Source organism: Pholcus phalangioides, unplaced genomic scaffold, assembly GCF_987345545.1.
Source record: "Pholcus phalangioides strain wild (caught in Gottingen) unplaced genomic scaffold, Ppha-v1.0 ptg000007l_1, whole genome shotgun sequence".
In the NCBI taxonomy this organism is placed as follows: Eukaryota; Metazoa; Arthropoda; class Arachnida; order Araneae; family Pholcidae; genus Pholcus; species Pholcus phalangioides.
This window is the reverse complement of record NW_028301600.1, coordinates 884,333-902,033: the sequence shown is the minus strand read 5'-3', so window position 1 is coordinate 902,033 and position 17,701 is coordinate 884,333. Positions and strand designations below refer to the sequence as shown.

Here is a 17,701-nt window from a genome sequence, read left to right as displayed (position 1 = left end):
AAATTTTGTTAACATTGCAATTTTAATTCATATTTTTGTAAATTTTATATCACTTTAGAAACTATGATAGTTGTATAGGACTTGGATCTTACAGCCATTACAGAATCTTGGGCAAACGATGGGGATGAATCTTTCTTACACATCTCAGGATACGATACTTTTTTGAGAAATAGATCTGATAATAAAGGAGGTGGAGTGCTGAAATACGTGAAATCATGTTTGAAGGCTAGAGAGTGTAACGTGCAGAGAAGTGATATTGAAACTATATGGGTTGAGCTTGAGAACTAAAGACGTCATAAACTTATTGTTGGGGTTTGTTACAATCCACCGAATAAGGATCAAAACTACATCGCCAAATTGCACGATGAAATTTCCTACATGTGTAAGCGAAAGAGGGTTCTCATACTAGGGGATTTCAATTACCCAGGTATTCAGTGGGAGGAACTTTCATCTGGAAATCAGTATGAAAGAGACTTTCTGAAGTTGGTGCTCGAAAATTTTTTGTATCAGCATGTATCAGAAGGAACTAGGAGTACGGCTATTTTGGATTTAGTTCTTACTAGTTCTGAGGATCTAGTTGAACATGTTTCGGTGGGGGAAGAGTTTTCTTCCAGTGATCATCGTATCGTCAGATTTCACTGTAACTTTTCCTCGGGTAAGGTTGATAACAAAAGACTGGTTCCTTGTTTTCGGAGAACTAACTTTGATGTTTTGAGAGGAAGGTTAGCGGAAGTTTTCAAAGACCGGTTGGAATCAGTAGGGGTGGTAAGTCAATGGGAAGAATTTAGTACGAAGCTGTCCTCTGTTTTGCATGACGTCATACCCTTTGTTCGAAAAAAGCGTGTCTGTACATCGCACCCTCTATGGTTAACGGATAGCCTGCGAAACCTTTATCTTGAAAAGAAAAGAGCAATCAGAGAGTATAAAAGTGGACGAGGTGACCTATCATTGTTTACTGATAAAAGAGTGTTGAAAAACGCGATAAGGGATAGTAAAAAAGAAGTTGAATCTAGGTTGGCAGATAACATTGGCTCTGACCCAAAATAATTTTTTCGATACGTCAATAATGGATGTAAGGGGACAGTTGGCCCCCCTCTCGATAGGAGACTCTAGTGTAGAGAGCAATGTAGGCATGTGTAGGGCTTTCAATGAGTTTTTCGTCGTGGAGATAATGATATTCGATATACGGGTGTTGCATGGGGTAATAAATCAACGATATTCAAGTAGAAGACGTGGAGGTCCTAAATTTTCTAAGAAATGTATGTGCAAGCAAAGCACCAGGACCAGATGATATCCATCCCAGGGTCCTCAGGGAATGTGCTAATGAATTGTTGGGACCAGTCGCACAGATATACAGGAGTAGTGTTGCTGAGGGTATCGTCCCAAGGGATTGGAAAGTTGCTAATGTTGTTCAGATATTTAAGAAGGGTAGTAGAGAAGCTGTGTCCAATTATCGTCCAGTGAGTTTGACGAGTTCCCTCTCGAAAATTTTGGAAATTATCATTAAAAGGCAGTTTGTGAAGTGGATAGACGAGAATAATGTATTGTCGGATAATCAGCATGGGTTCAGGAAGGGGAAGTCATGTGTAACTAACCTCCTTTGCTTCTATGATCACGTGACTAAGGCTTTGGGTAAGAGCAAAAATGTAGATGATGTTTACCTTGATTTCCAGAAGGCATTCGATCGGGTCCAACATGGTAAACTCTTGAAGCGTTTACACGAGATTGGAATTGGGGGCAACTTGCTGAATTGGATAGAATCGTGGTTAAGAGATAGGTCGCAACGAGTTATGGTGAACGGGGAATTCTCTGGTTCGACAGACGTCACAAGTGGAGTTCCTCAAGGAAGTGCCCTTGGCCACATACTTTTTTCACTTTTTATCGATAAACTCGATCAGGGTATCGATGGGATTACTAGCAAATTCGCGGATGATGTGAAGTTAATGGGGGTAATCGGGAATCAAAGCGATAGGGAGTCGCTCCAGACCAGTCTAAACACGATTGAAGCATGGGCAAATGAATGGGGCATGACGTTTAGCGTTGATAAGTGCATGGTCGCTCATTTTGGTTCGAACAACCCACGGTTCTCTTACGAGTTGAATGGTGTCACTATCCCGGATGCAACTAGGGTCACCGATTTGGGAATTCTCATTGACGAGCGGCTTAGGTTTTCTGAACATTGTTCAGCGGTGGTCAAAAAATCGAATGGAATGCTTGGTCTCATTTTCAAAAAAATCTCTTCGCGTTCTCCTAAAGTCATTCTTCCGCTTTTTCAAGGCTTGGTTCGCCCTGGACTGGAGTATGCTGTAAGGTTTTGGAGACCATACCTACAGAGGGACATAGACTTGGTTGAAGGGGTGCAGAGAAGAGCTACGCTTGTCCTTATTGGCACACGGGGCTTGAGTTATGAAGAGAGACTTCATTTTTTGAATATGTGCACATTTGATGAACGCAGGTGTCGAGGAGATATGATCGAAGTGTTTAAAATTTTCAATGGGATGGATAGGATGGACCATGAACTTTTAGTACACCGCCAATCGACTGCTTTTACAAGGGAACACCAGTATCGATTGGTGAGGGACAATGCAAGGTTATGGTGTCGAGGGAAGTTTTCTCTAATAGGGTTGTGTTAATAAATGGAATAGCTTACCCCCGGAGGTAGTAAATTGTAACACAATTCACACGTTCAAAAATAAATACGATAAACATGTTGGGTAAATCGAGAAGCTATCCATACTTAGAATAAGACAACCATAAGTATTCTTTATTGGCATTGTATAATATTTTGTCATGTGTATATATTTGTTTATAATTTTTGTTAGTTGCATTTTTAATTGGGTTGCTGTATTTGTGAAATATATGACATCCATATTTTTATGGGCATCTTTTTCTCAGCCACCTCGTTGGGCATTTTGCCTGTTGTGGCGTTGTATTTGTATTTAAAATTATACGGTTTTACAATGTTGCACGTTGACACTGACGGCACTTCTCAATTTCTCGATAAAATGAGTGGCGACTTAAGGTATATCTGACTACAGCTTTCCCGTTTTGCTTTTCCATAAAATGGTACTGGAGTGAATTTGAATAACATTTTTTGATAGGAAGTGTCTCAAAATAGGGAAAACAATAACAAATTTTCGACTACCTCTGCCATTTTCTATCGAAAAAGTCATTTTTTATGACAAATTTTAAACAAAATTCGTGTAATATTCGAAACAAGATTGCAAAAAGCTCTATGAATGGTTATTTTTACAGTACCTTCAACTAGTAATGATGCAGGTTATAAATCAAGATTTAAAGGCATGCTCGTAAGTTCAAATTTTTTAATGTACGCGTGAAATTTTTGAAATTTTATTCTACATATCGTCTATAAAACACTAATTATACAAATATATGCGATGGACCTCAGATTTTGGTTCATAACCAAATATATAGTAGAATATTACAGTATACTCTAAGCCATCCATACGAAGGTTTTCAACCGCTGGTTGATGCGAAGATGAATTTAAGAAAGAGAAAATTCAACTGCCTTTGTAGTCTAGTGGCCTAGGGTGATCACCCGGCAAGTGAGAGGACGTTGGTTCAATTCCTCGCAAGGACAGCCTCTTCTAGCCTCTTTCCTAACTTCATCTTAACATCAACCAGGTGTTAAGAACCTTCGTATGGATAGGAGAAAAAATTTATCATCCTCGAAAAAAAAATTATCCCATTTTAATACGTCCCGTTAGATTAAATTGAGGGTATGGGTATCGTATTCACTTTTGGATATCCTTTTTCGGATATAGTTATCAATTAGTTATTGTTATCAGAATCTCCGAATCCCCATGTGTAACATTAAGGGGCGTGTATAAACTTCTAGGCATAGACATGCAGTGATATATTTTCCTCTTTTATTCTTGGAGAAAAAACGCCAGATTACTGGACGGGCCGGATTATCGAGAGTCTACTGGATTAAAATTTCGTAAAGATACAATGAATAGATTTTTAAAAATTATATTTCAGATAAAATTTCAAAAACAACATTCTTCGTATAAAACGCTTTTAACGAAGCTTTTATTCACTGATTACTTGTATGTAAAAATGCAACATTAAAAATGGACGTCACTTCGGCTCTAAGGCCGGCATTACACTATAAAATGTTGATAAAACTTCTTATAAAACTTGAAAAATGCAACCACTAAGCACATCTGTTATATTCGGGCAAATGTAACAGATGTGCATATTGGTTGCATCTTTCAAGCTTTATAAAAGAACTTCAATAAAACTTTTATAGTGTAATCCCGGCCTAAGCGTCTTATATAAACGAAACAAGGCTTGTGTTGGGATCGCAACAAACCCTGCGCTTTCATAACATAAGAAAAATAAAAAAATCGATATTTTCTTCCAAAATGATGTTTTTAACGTAGTCGGATACCTTAACGAGGTTTAACTTGTACTTTGATATCGAGTAAAAGAAACTTCTAAATTTATTCAAATGAGAAAGACAGGATGTTGTGAATAAGTAGTCCAATAACTTAGAGAATACGCCCTAGAACCAGCCCGGAATGGAAATTCCGCATGACGTTCATATGACGTCGGGGCCGCATGCGGCTATGGGTGTGGCTATATTTCGGTTTAATTATACCAAAGACGTGGCGTCTACCCTTGTTTCAGTATCATTTATTGGCAGGCGAAGTTCTCAAATTTTGCCGCGAGGCAAGGCGCGGCACTCTTCCTTACGATTCCAATGTCAGAGTTTCGCGGGATAAACTTCGGGTTGACGACACGCCCCACAATGGTAAAAGAAGAGCAAAAGGCTTCCTTCCACCCACGTGGTACCTAATTTTATTGACCAATCAAATCCGACGACAATATCTAATAAAAAATGAACGTCATTACGGCTTTTTTGAACAATAAGAATTTTCAGCCGGGCACGTGCACACGCAGACTGCGTAGGCGCCCTACACCCCCGAGGTTGATAACCTGATCGAAGAAAAATGATTAATTTACGTTTTAACGTTTAATACCCCCGATTCAATTTTTTTTCCTATTTTTCTGTCAAAAACCTGCATGTCCAGAAAATTAGAGATGTTCGCTTTTGCTGATAAATGGTTGGACGACCTCACCCATCAAAAAATTGGTTCTTTTTTCACCTATTTCTTCTTTTAAATTGCCTAAGCTAGAAGTAAAATACTACTGTGTGTAAAGCATTTTCTTGACACGGAATTTGTACCATTTTTTTATTCTCCACTTTTAAAATTTACGTCACAATTTTTCCAATCGGATTTGCTCGTCAAAAAATTGTAGACCTATCAAATCTATGAAAAAATTGCAAATTTTAGTTTAGAAAGTTATGCCCCCTTTGGAATTTCATTTTTACTCGGTTCGGTATGAAATTCATCATTTTTGGAGTTGACAATTACATCTGTTTGCTTGAACGGAACTTTACTGAACACACGAAATAAGTTACTACTCGAAAGAGCATCAACCTTTGATTCGAGATGAATAACAAAGCAATGGAATCCAAAGATTATTGCGATGTGCTGTATCGCATTGCGAATTGTGGTGCATTAGGTACTATGCTGCATTGCTTATTGTGATGAACTATATTACTGATTATACACATTACTGATTGTGATGCTTTACGTGCTGTAGTGCACTGAGTGCTGTATTGCTTATTGTAATGCAGTGCTTATGGCTTATTATGTCTCATTGCAAATTTGCGTATTATGGTACTTTGCTTATTGCGATGCATCGCGTATTGTGCTCGTTGCTTATTGTGGTGCAGTGTAAATATAGTCAATTGCGCATTGTTATGCATTACGTATTTTAGAGAATCACGTGCCATATTGCTTATTCTAATGCAGTGCTTATAGTGTATTGTGGTTCATTGCGTATTGTGGTGCACTGCATATTGAGGTGAATTGCTTATTGTGCTGTATTGTCTATGGTGGAGGTGTATTTGTTATTATGGCGTATTGCTGATGGAGGAGTATTGCGTGCTGTACTGTATTGCTTAATGTGGTGCCCTGAATAGTGGTGCATTGCTTTGAATATGGTGGTGCACTAATTATTGTGCTGTATTGCTTACGGTGGTGCATTGATTATTGCATTGAATCTCCGATGGTGGTGCATTGCGTTTTATGATGTTTTGCTTATTGTAGTGCATTGCGTATTATACTGTATTGTTTGTTGTAATGCATTGCGTACTGTTCTGTATTACTTATTGTAATGCATTGCGTATTATGCTGTATTGTTTATTGTAATGCATCGCGTGCTGTATTGTTTATTGTAATGCATCGCGTGCTGTATTGTTTATTGTAATGCATCGCGTGCTGTATTGCTTAATCTAATGCAGTGGTTATAACTATTGTGCTGTATTGCTTATTGTAGTGCACTGCAAATAGTGGTACAATGCTGATTTTAGTGCATTGCATGCTATATTGCTTATTATAATGCAGTCCGTAGTGCGTATTGTGAATTGCTAATTGCAATGCTTCGCTGATTGGAGTGCATTGTTGATTCTGCTGGTTGCGTACTTTTATGCATAACGTACTGTATTGCTTATTGCAATGCTTTGCTATTGCGTATTGTGGTGCATTGCGTATTATTGTGCTTTGCTTGATGCGATACATCGCGTATTGCGTATTGTGGTGGATTGCATATTGTACTGTATAGCTTATTGTGGTGCACTCCATATTGCAGCGCATCGCGTGCTGTACTGCTTATTGCAACGCAGTGCTTATTGCGTATTGTGGTGCATTGCGTATTATTGTGTCTTGCTTAATGCGATACATTGTGTATTGTGCTGTATTGCTTATTGTATTCAGTGCTTACGGTGTATTTTGGTACATTGCATATTATGGTACTTTGCCTATTGCGATGCATCGCGTATCGTGGGTGCATTCCTCATCATGGTGCACTACTTATTTTGCTGTATTGCTGATGGTGGTGCATTGCTTATAAAAATCAGAGTGGGAAACTGGCAATTGAATGACTATTTTGCAGGCATTCGCAATGTCCAAGGAATATTTTGCTTTATAATTAAAGATGGGACGAGTAGTCAGATCCATTGGAGGAGTTGGACGCCGAAGGCGTCAGGGGGCTTTGCCCCCAGTATGAAATAAAAACCAAGTGATGCTGCGATAAAAACTAGATCCCTATGATCGTTTCGAAACAGTGGATTCCGTTCTTAAAGGATAAAAATTAAAAAATGGTCTTGGATAAAAGGACCACAACGCCAGCTATCACGGTGGATGCCAACAAAAGATTGAAGGCACGACGAGCATTTAATTGATGTTCCCCTCATTGTGTGAATTGTCCGATTGGTTTATAAATTGGCGACGTATTGTAAAACATTTTGGTATAAGAAATCGATTGTACGGTGAAGGAATCGTTGGTGTTGATTTCCATCGTCAATTAAATATTTTATTTGAGAAGCTTATTTCAAAATGGGAACATTTCCACTTTTGCTAAATTTACACTAAAAGTTTGTTTTAAAAACAGTAGAAAATAGCCCAACGGGTATCGTGTAGGAATGGTAGAAGAATATGTATTATATTTTTGATCAACATTCAAGGGTGTTATCCACATTTAAATTTTGGAAACGTTACGTTTTGAAAGAAAATTAGTGGAAATGTTACCTTTTAATTAAAATTGAAACTGGTCAAGTCTGAAAAATTGGAAATTTCTACGTCACCTGTTGATTCTAGAAGGCTTTTTACGTAGCCAAGGAGAAGGTACTCTTACTGCCCTCTCGTCATTAACATAAGAAACACGATCATTCTACAGTGCAATCTCCCATAACGAACACTCCCATTAGAGGGCACCTCCACTGACGGACACAATTTTGAATTGCATTGACGGGACTCAACGTCTTACTATCCATTAACGGACACTCATGGTTAGGCGAACAAAATTTCTGGTTCCATGGGCGGCCGTTATCGAGAAATGAAAAATACCGAAGTGTATGAAAAAGGTTTATATGCTTACTTTTGATAGAAATTACATTAGTCGTTTCTATCAAAAATATTCCCATTTGAATGATCCCGATTGAGATAAGCTGTTTCAGATTATGCAAAGATTCATAAACCGTTATAAAGTGTATTTCGGTAAAAATGGAAACGTTTATTTTTGAAAATATGCTCCTCATTTAAACATAAGTGAAATGTTTGGTAATAACGTATTTAAATAATTTACTCACGTCCAAAGTTCTGGTAGAGCAGCGTATTTCTCAGAAAAGGCTTTATCCATTTTTTCTAAAGGAAGTTTGTAGTATTCATACAGGAGACCCATCGTCGTTGAATTTTGATCTTCGGAACCACCGGCTCCATTGATATTGAGCATGGCTGTGGTTGCTGCAGTTAATGGATGCTCGTAAAATGCTCGCCAAGATACTTCCGAGCCTTCACCGTCTGGCATGTCAGCTGATGGCATGGATCGTTCTCCGCTACCACCGAGAGGTAAACCGCTCGATGACAGCTCGTCTGCAATCTCTTTGTTTTTGCTAAAACGAACAAATGCTAAAATTAAAAAAAATCAACATCACTTCTACTGTTTAATAGACCATCATTGAAATAAAACCTCGTTCTTTTGACAATCATACATACATAACCTTTATTCATATAAGCCAGGGGTTCTTAACCTATTGGTCGCGACCCAAACTTGGGTCACAGTGGCTCTTGAGATGGGTCATAAGAATCCACTCACAATCCAGGATTAATGAAAATTACTTTCTAATAGAAAAAGATTCCAGATTTGATGAAAAATAATTCAAGAATTAATGAAGAATAACTCAAAAATTAATGAAGAATAACTCAAAAATTAATGAAGAATAACTCAAAAATTAATGAAGAATAACTCAAAAATTAATGAAGAATAACTCAAAAATTAATGAAGAATAACTCAAAAATTAATGAAGAATAACTCAAAAATTAATGAAAATAAATAAAACATTAATGAAAATAAATAAAACATTAATGAAGAATATTTTTAAAAGTAATGAAGAATAATTCTAAAATTAATAAAAGATAATTGAAAATTAAAGAAAATAATTTCAGAACTAATGAAAATTCAGAATTTATATGAAAGAAATAATTTTAATTACTGAAGGCTCTCATTAACTTGGAGCCTTCTGTTTGATTCGGAGCCCTAAGCCCACCTGTTAAGACACACGAACTGGGTTTTACTTGGTTCGAAAACGAAACATTTTGTTAATCAGAAATATTTAGGTAACAAGAATTTTCAAAGTAAAAACAGTCGATGGGTCGCGAAGTCGATCATGTTGTTGATTTTGGGTCGAGGCTGAAAAAGGTTAAGAACCCCTGATATAGGTAAAATACGTCTTCTCAATAAATGGCAACAGTAATAAATACAGGTGTATCAAGATTAGTACAAAAACGATTAAAAAGTAAACAAGTCACAAAAATACAAGTATTAGTTATTATACAGGGTGTTTCAAAAACAAACATCCGATTTGAAATGCGCACATTACGAAAAATATTAAACATAGACACTTAAAATTTTATATTACATGGCTAATCAAAGTTTTTTTACGAACCAAATTAAAGGTGCTCAATATGTCCACCTTGGGATGCACGGCATATGTCTATACGGTAGTGACATTCGTCTCAAATTTTGCGAGCATGTTTGCATCCACTACGAGTGGATTTCTGTGAAGTACGTGCGAAACTCTGTAGGATGCGCTCCACATTTTCGTCTGACGTGCGGGGACGGCCAGGGGATTTCCCTTTACACAGACAACCCGTATCTCGGAATTGCTTATACCATCGCCTAATGCTCTAAGCGGTAGGAAATTCAACATCAGGGTATTGTCGACGAAAAGCACGATGAACAGTTGTTACGGATTCGCACTTCATGAAGCTTAGAACACAAAACGATTTCTGTTGTGCAGTCGCCATCTTGCAAACACCGAAGTGGTAGTCTTTCTACTTATACATTATTCGATCAAAACGGATTAAAAGCTGAATCGTTATAATTTTTTAAACTTTTTAAACTTTTTGAAACTCCCTGTATGACCTTTTCCATTTGCCAGATGATTGTCAAAAGAAAATTGTGAAAACTAACTTCTCAAGAATCGTCCTGAAATGTAAGTCATTCACATACACTGCGCTTCAGAGAAACTGCAACACCAACAAATAATTATTCAACACACCAATAGAAATAGGGTATACGCATGTTGTGTATGTTCGAAATTCACAGCCTTCGAACCGTTTCAATTTCATATTCTAAATTTTACTTGCCTTTTTTCTTTTTTGTTCTTTTGACTTTTAAATTCAAATCCAAGTCTTACTTGTTTTTGTGTTTTAACCTGTCAATTTGTATTTTTCTTCAAAGTTTTGTATGTTCAAAAGTTTTTTATTTCAATTTCTAAGTTTTAACGCGTTTTGGTTTTTCATATTTATGTTTTACATCCTTCATTTTGTTTTTAATCTTTTATGTTAAGCGTTTTTAATTTTAGTCCTAATATTTGTCAATTTACTTTATTTCCATGTTCCCTTTCAATTATTTATGTTTTTGTTGTTAACTTCTTTTAAGCTCAGTATATTGTCGGGAGTGTTGTTTGCTTTTATCGGTGTGAAATTACGATTGCTGCGTCGAACCCACCTTGCCGTATGCCTGTACGGAAGAACATATTGATTATTAAACACATCGGGAATTCAGCACACTAGTAGTGTGTTGTATTAAAAAATGAAAATGATTAAATTTCAGTTTAAATGCAAAATAATGAAAGCACAAAATCGAGACTGAAATCTCTCCCGTATGAGGATATAAAAGTCAACTGTAAGGCCGGGATTACACTATAAAAGTTTGATAAACGTTCTTTTATAGAACTTCAAAAATGCAAATAAGCGTATCGGTTACATTCGAGCGAATGTAACCAATAGGATTATTGGTGGTTTTTTTTCAAATTTAGTAAAGGATCTTTTATCAAACCTTTATAGTGTAATCCCGGTTTAAGGCCGGGATTATACTAAATCAAAGTATTTTTATTTCGTTCTGCCAGCCCATAAAATTTGGTACGGCTGCAACCTTCACTCTTGTCCAGGTCCAGCCTTGTGTGGCTATTTTCGGTTTTCAGAAGGCTTGAAAATTATTACCATTTCTCCCCTTCTGTAATCCATTTGCATATTTGCATCCCCCCTCCAATTCACTAAGGATCTCACATCACCAAGTATTGATAAAGAAACTGGTTTCAACGGGCAAGCTATCGCACCGATAGTTCTAACCTCAACGTTTTATGTGGTTCTCACCTTCGAGGCGAAAATGCGCGAGCCGATCTCCTCGTTAAAAAAAGTCTCGCCACAGAGAGCAACAGGCCTACAACGGTACAAATCATTCAATCATTACACTTCACTCATAGTTAGAAAAACGAATGGCAGATGGCAGCACTACACATAATAAGCATTAACAGGAACAAACTTCACGTGCACAGTAGTAATATCACACCGATAGTGATTTTCCACTTCCGGATGCAAATGATATTAGGTCTCTCACTCTGCTAAACTTTCATAGTTTTCTGGTGGTTAGTTAGGGCTGCAGACAGCTCGGGACACGCCACCTTTATTTATAGACGTGGATGAAGCAATAACGGAAACTTTCGATTAGTCTCGTTTTACCCAAGTCATTGAAGCCTGAAATGCATGTGAGCAACATAAAGAAACCGAAACAATAACGGTGGCGAAGCGAATCTCGCCCAAGCAATGAATGAATGCAGACCATCTATCTTTGGTGCAGTTTCACTTGCTGCTGCTTTCGCTCTTGAACATATGAAAATAATGATGGACTTGATGATATGTCGGTGGTGGTCTTCACGCTTGAGCAGCCAACAAAGGAAAACGCTGTCACACTGCCCAACAGCCATGCTTGTTGATGTTCTTTCTTGCCTGTCTGGGTGCAGAAAAAATTGTGCACTTTCAACGACGTTTTTTACCTTTTACGGATTAAAACCTGACGGGAACATCGCGGCTTATTGCTTCATTATGACAAAACTAATGAAAATGTAGATTTATGAGTACATTCGAAGAAAAGAAATGATTATCTACTTCGCGATAAGTGTAAGAAAAAGCTTCATTTAAAGTAAAGCGAGAATTTAGTGAAATAAATGTCGAATATTATAAATTATATACACATCGACTTTCCAGAGAAATTCGAAAGGCTCGTCGTATGTGTGCGTACCCAACTTTCTTACTTACATTAAAAGGGTACAGTATTATACAGTCGAATACTATTATAGCGAAAATCTCGCTGTAACGAAAACTTTCCTAATCCTTAAATAAGTTTCGTAGGAACAACGTATTGCGAATTCCGGGATTACGAAATAAAAAATCCGTTATAACGAATCAAAAAGTTTCTGAAAATCAACAAAGAGTACAGAGCGTTATAAAAATGTTCCGTGTAAAATCGGTTTCAACAGTTCAGCAAGTTATGTTTTTTCTATGGTCTTGTGTGGTACGGCAAGAAATTTTAACCAATACGCGAAAAAAATATAATAAATTCTGTGGTAAACCCGTGTTTTTGTAATGTTTCCTATTTTTTGTGTTTCAAAATGAGTGGCACCGAAAAAACAGTTTCTGATTAAAGAAAAACTTGAGATCACTTCTGAAGTTGATGCTGGAATGAATAAAAACTATGTCGCATTAATATACGGCATATCTTCATCTGTTCTCTTTCAAAACTTTTGAAAAATCAAATTAAGTTGCAATTGCAAATTCAAACAGCAGTTATAGGATCCCATAGAAAATTTTCTTCAAATTTTCAAGATGGGGGATGTAGCTGTCTTTACAGGAGAGACATTCATTCAAGACATTTTTTAGTAACACATGGTTTCAGGACATTCATTCCCGAAATGTGCCAGTTACCGGACCACTCGTATGAGAAAATTTGCACGTGCTTTTGGATGCGAAATCTTTCAAGCATTTGTTTCCCACAATGCACGCGTTTGAACACTCATATACTTGAGAGAAATTTGCTGTTTCCTCGGCTTCCACAATACTCTTGTACAAACAAAAATTACGGATTACTTACCTCGTATATGTTAAGCGAGTAAAACTTATCCAAAAAAAAAATTCAATGCCTAATTGATTTGAGTTATTTTTGAAATTTAACTACATTCTTTTTATTATCTAGAACGTAAATAAGTAATTTTTCCCTTAGAATCAAATTCCACTACAATCAATTTTTTTAACGAATATTAAAATTCGTAAAATCGATAATGAAATTTCGTTATAGCGAAGTAATTTCTTCAGTCCGTTATTACGGGATTCGACTGTAGTTGAAATCTGATGTATTTTGTGGTCAAAAACATATTTCCTCGTTATTTTGTTTTTACATCTTATCGAACGTATGCGACAGTCAAATTTATAAAGTGCAAGTTGTTCTTATAAAGATTTCACGTGGCTTGAAACTGGATTGAACGCTATTCGGTATAAAGTTATACCTAAATCATACTCTAGTGTTAACTTTTAATTTTTCTTTCCATCAATGTTTCAATCAAGAAATTATTTTTTTCGAAGTTTATTTGAATATCTCAGGGATTTACACAATTTGCGATTCCCACATCTACTGTATTTTGGAATGTTAGAGCAGGAATATCTAATTACCAAATTTAATAAATTTCAATAAAATATTAAATTTTATTATTTGAATAACTAATAGAATTCAATTTTCAACAAATTTTAATATTTTTCCGATATCTTATAAAGTTCTACAGCATTGCTAATGTACTCGAGACATCGTCCGTTCATGCAGTGTATTTTAATGAATGACCACTCACATTATGGCACGAAAGCGAATTAAATTGATTCATGGTGCTGAATCAACGCCAAAAAAATCTTGACAACTTGTGGAATCGAAAAGTATTTCTTCTATATAGTAGCTCTTGTCCCAGTCGCGATGACTAAGTACTACACTTCCTGAACCTCGAAGGCAAAATGTAATAGTAGCACTTTCTTGAAAATGCTGCTAGGCAAGGACTATGACCTTCAGAGCGTGGGTCGCTGAAAGCGAGTGTGGCCTGAAGGTTCCTTCCAGTTCAACGTCCACTAAACCTTTACTATAGAAAGTGACTAACGTTATTTTCAAACACTTTTTCCTACTCAATTTTGATTTTCTTATAACATATATTTATCGACGACCGATCGATTTTGTGACATCAGAAAAACCGTAGCTGTTAAATAAAAACGTTAGCCTAATTTGACTATCTCTTTGTACGAGCACAAATGCATATTATTAAAATGTTAAAATTATAGGTCTTGATCTCAGTCACCTAGTTGGGCATTTTGCCTGTTGTGCTCTTGTATTTATATTTGAATCATTGTGATATCTTATATTCTGCCATTCAGTATAACTCGGCGTTTCTCAACCTTTCTGAAGACAAGGACCAGTAAAATGTCTGAAACAATTTGACGGACTTGTGTCCCGTAATACGGGGCATTCCTGTAATTTTGTCTGTTCCGATTTTATTTATACATCTGTCCCGTTCTTTTAAATTTATTCAACTGCATATTTTCATTTGTAATATTTACTGAAGTTGCCAATACACAGCATTTTCATAATACGGTATTAAAATTATAGCATGATAATTATGGCAAAAAATAGAAATATCTCAAGCATTAGTCCAGTTAGTTTTTTTCCGCAATTTTAATAACAATTGGTGATTGTGCCTACTTCTGGCAACGCTTATAATGATAATATTTGCAACGTATCCCATATTTTACCATATTTAGGATCCCAAATTTACCGTATTTTTCTCAATAAAATATGGTCGTTTGAATATTTTGTTTTTCGTGAAATATGTTTTTGTTTACTGTGATTTGCAGCAGCCTTTTATTTTCCCCCATACTTCAGAAATTTTAGGTTATTAGAAATTGCATTTAAACCAATAATTTGCACTTTTTGGCAAAATTTAGTGATATCCCTTATTAGGGATCGCAATTTCCTGGACGATGTATGATGAACCACACATCACATGCAATAGCTATAATTTTTATTTCAATCCATGTGGATATTACTGTATCAAAAATGCTACGGTTAAATAATTTTCCACATTCAGTTAAAATTAAATAACCAAGTCTGTCTGCGGTCCATCTATGCCTTCATCGCGGACCACAGGTTGAGAAATGCTGGTTTAACTTGAGAAGTTCGGAAGTTGGATAGCTTTTTTTTTTTTAAAGTACAAGGTGGGATTAAAATCTCTCTCGAAACAAAAATCTCTAGATATGCTTTTGAGCAAGGTGCTGAAGTTGGATAAAATTACATTTTAACAACTGTCCTTTTTTTAACGAAGCTTGTTCGAATTTCTAATCTTTCCTTAAAATGGTGAACGAAGATAACTTTCATAACATATAAATTATACCAAGATAATTATGACTAAAATGTATAAATACATATCTTAGATCTTACATATTTTGTCATGTTCAACGTTTTTTTCGTGAATTACATGGGAACCTCAGTAGTTTTCCACTTTCATAATTTTTCAGCAACAATTGGTGATTTTGCCGACTTATGGCAACGTTTTTGGCGATAATTGGCAGTGTCTTGTATTTTGTTATGTTTCAGATCACAGTTTCCAGTAATGAATGCGGCTCCCAGGAATGATTGCTTTTTTCTCACGAAATACATTTTAGTTTACTGCGATTTTCTGCAGTCCTCTATTTCCCGACTCTTCGGCAATTTGTCATTAATTGCATTTTTTGGTTACATTTACTTCATATTTAATATTGCGATTTCCAGTATTTTCTCCGATTAAATATCATACACCTTCATAGGCCATATTTAGACTTACTCCACTTGGGAACTTAGATTACGGTTTTTTTTTAAATATACAACAACCATATTTGTTATGGACATCTTTTTCTCAGTCACCTATCATTGGGCATTCTGCCTGTTGTGGCGTTGTATTTGTATAAAAATTTTAAAAAGCCATTTTTTCCTGTCACGTGTCGGCCCCATTCCTCAATGCTGCAATAGCATTTATAAAGATGAGAATTCGTCGCGATAGCAAAAAAAAGTTATTGGTAGAAACACTATTGAAATTACGCGTAGATGTTTTGACTACGAGCAAAACATCGTGCACGCTGGTTTCAAATTCTGCAAGTCGACATCGTTACGGATTGTTGAAGAACCAGAAATTCAGGTTTTTAACCAATACCGTAACGGTGCCGCCGACTTGCAGAATCGGAAACCAGCGTGTACTATGTTCGCATCCTCTGAGGATTTTACCAGCCATCTCCCGAGGAAGTTACAAAAATGTGAAAAAGTTCTCTTTTATAAGAATATTTAAGTACGGTTTTGTAAATGAACAACAAACTCGGTTCAGGATGAAAAATCTCGGATTATTTTATTCCGATAGTTTTTACATACTATTGTCTTAGAAAAGGATCAAGAATAAGAATCTCGATTATTCTCGGAGTGATCGGTCATCCTGTCATTCATCTCTGAAGGACAAAAAAAAAAATTCTTGTGAATGAGTCGCGATAAGTTCACCGACGTTTAGCTGTTAACAAATCAGGTAAGTCACTTCAGTGCATTATTTGAAATGCAAGTGGTGAAGTTGCCGTGAAATGCTTCGATTGCTGTGAACGGTTCCGGATTATAAGCAATGATTTTACGTGGGATCAAAATTTCGTGTAGATTGACGAAATCAAGCATCTTTCTATGAAGCCATGGGATATTAGTATATTCTTCCAATCATCTACGTACACACGTGAATATCTATAGCGAGAGAGAAAAATGCTGGATTTCAGAATGATTTTACAATGTATCAGATGAGATGAGAAATATTTTCTTCGCATGAATAAGTGGAAGGAAAAAGAAATTTTCAGTGAATGACGATCATTTTGAAAATAACTTTTCCTTATAAAAATTAGGGAAAATGTTTTTTACTGAAAATTTAATTGAAGCAATTGAGTTATATATGCATCGAAAATTCGGAACGTAATAAAATTTAGACAATTCTGAAAAAGATGTTCTCCTATTTTATGCATCAAGTAATCGAGTAATTCGGGATGTAATTATTTCGTTGATGTGACAGTAACTCGATCATGTATACGGCAGAGAACATTTAGGAGCTGTTGGGATTTGTTGTGAGAAGCGGCAACAATTTCAAATCGATTGCGAAAATTGCGACACTTTTCAGGATTTATGTGCTCTGGAAACTGGAATATTGCGCTTTAGACCCCTTTCACACGGAGCGGATGCGGACGCGGGTCCGCATACCCTTTCAAAAGAGCGCTGAAGATGCGGGCGATTCGTCCGCATCTTCAGCGCTCGTTTGATGCATAATAATTCGTGCATAAAAACTGTTTTTTCGCAATTTTTGTAATTATTTTTCTCCTTCACCCCTGATTCAGTGCCCATAGGCAGCCTAGAGGCATTCTTTGGTGGTTTTTATCATTGAGCCTAAAGATGCCTCCATTCCGATCATCACAAGTAGTCGATGGGAGAAAATATCTTAAAATATTTTCAAAAAATTTTGAAAAAAAATCTGTCTTTTCGGAAAAATATGAAAGATGAATAAAAAAATGTTCGAAAAATCCAATCCAAAAACATCCAAAACATTCGATGTTCCAAAAAAAAAAAAAATTCAGCAAATATCAAAGAATTTGCAAGTATAAAAAAAGGGAGGGGTTGGGACTTTCAAAATGTCTGTGCTTAGAAATATTCACATCACAATTCTGTCTTAGGCTGGGATTACACTATA

At 36.1% G+C, this 17,701-nt stretch overlaps 1 protein-coding gene across 2 annotated transcripts in view; it reads right to left on the bottom strand.

Moving 5' to 3' along the window:
* The window catches only part of LOC149084778 (grainyhead-like protein 1 homolog), a 203,733-nt gene that overhangs the window by 136,979 nt on the left and 49,053 nt on the right, over window positions 1–17,701 (bottom strand). For both annotated transcript variants that reach the window (XM_089232525.1, XM_089232526.1), the window contains exon 2: window positions 8,183–8,485. In XM_089232525.1, coding sequence (XP_089088651.1) covers window positions 8,183–8,485 — 303 coding nt within the window. The remainder of the gene's footprint in view (window positions 1–8,182; window positions 8,486–17,701) is intronic.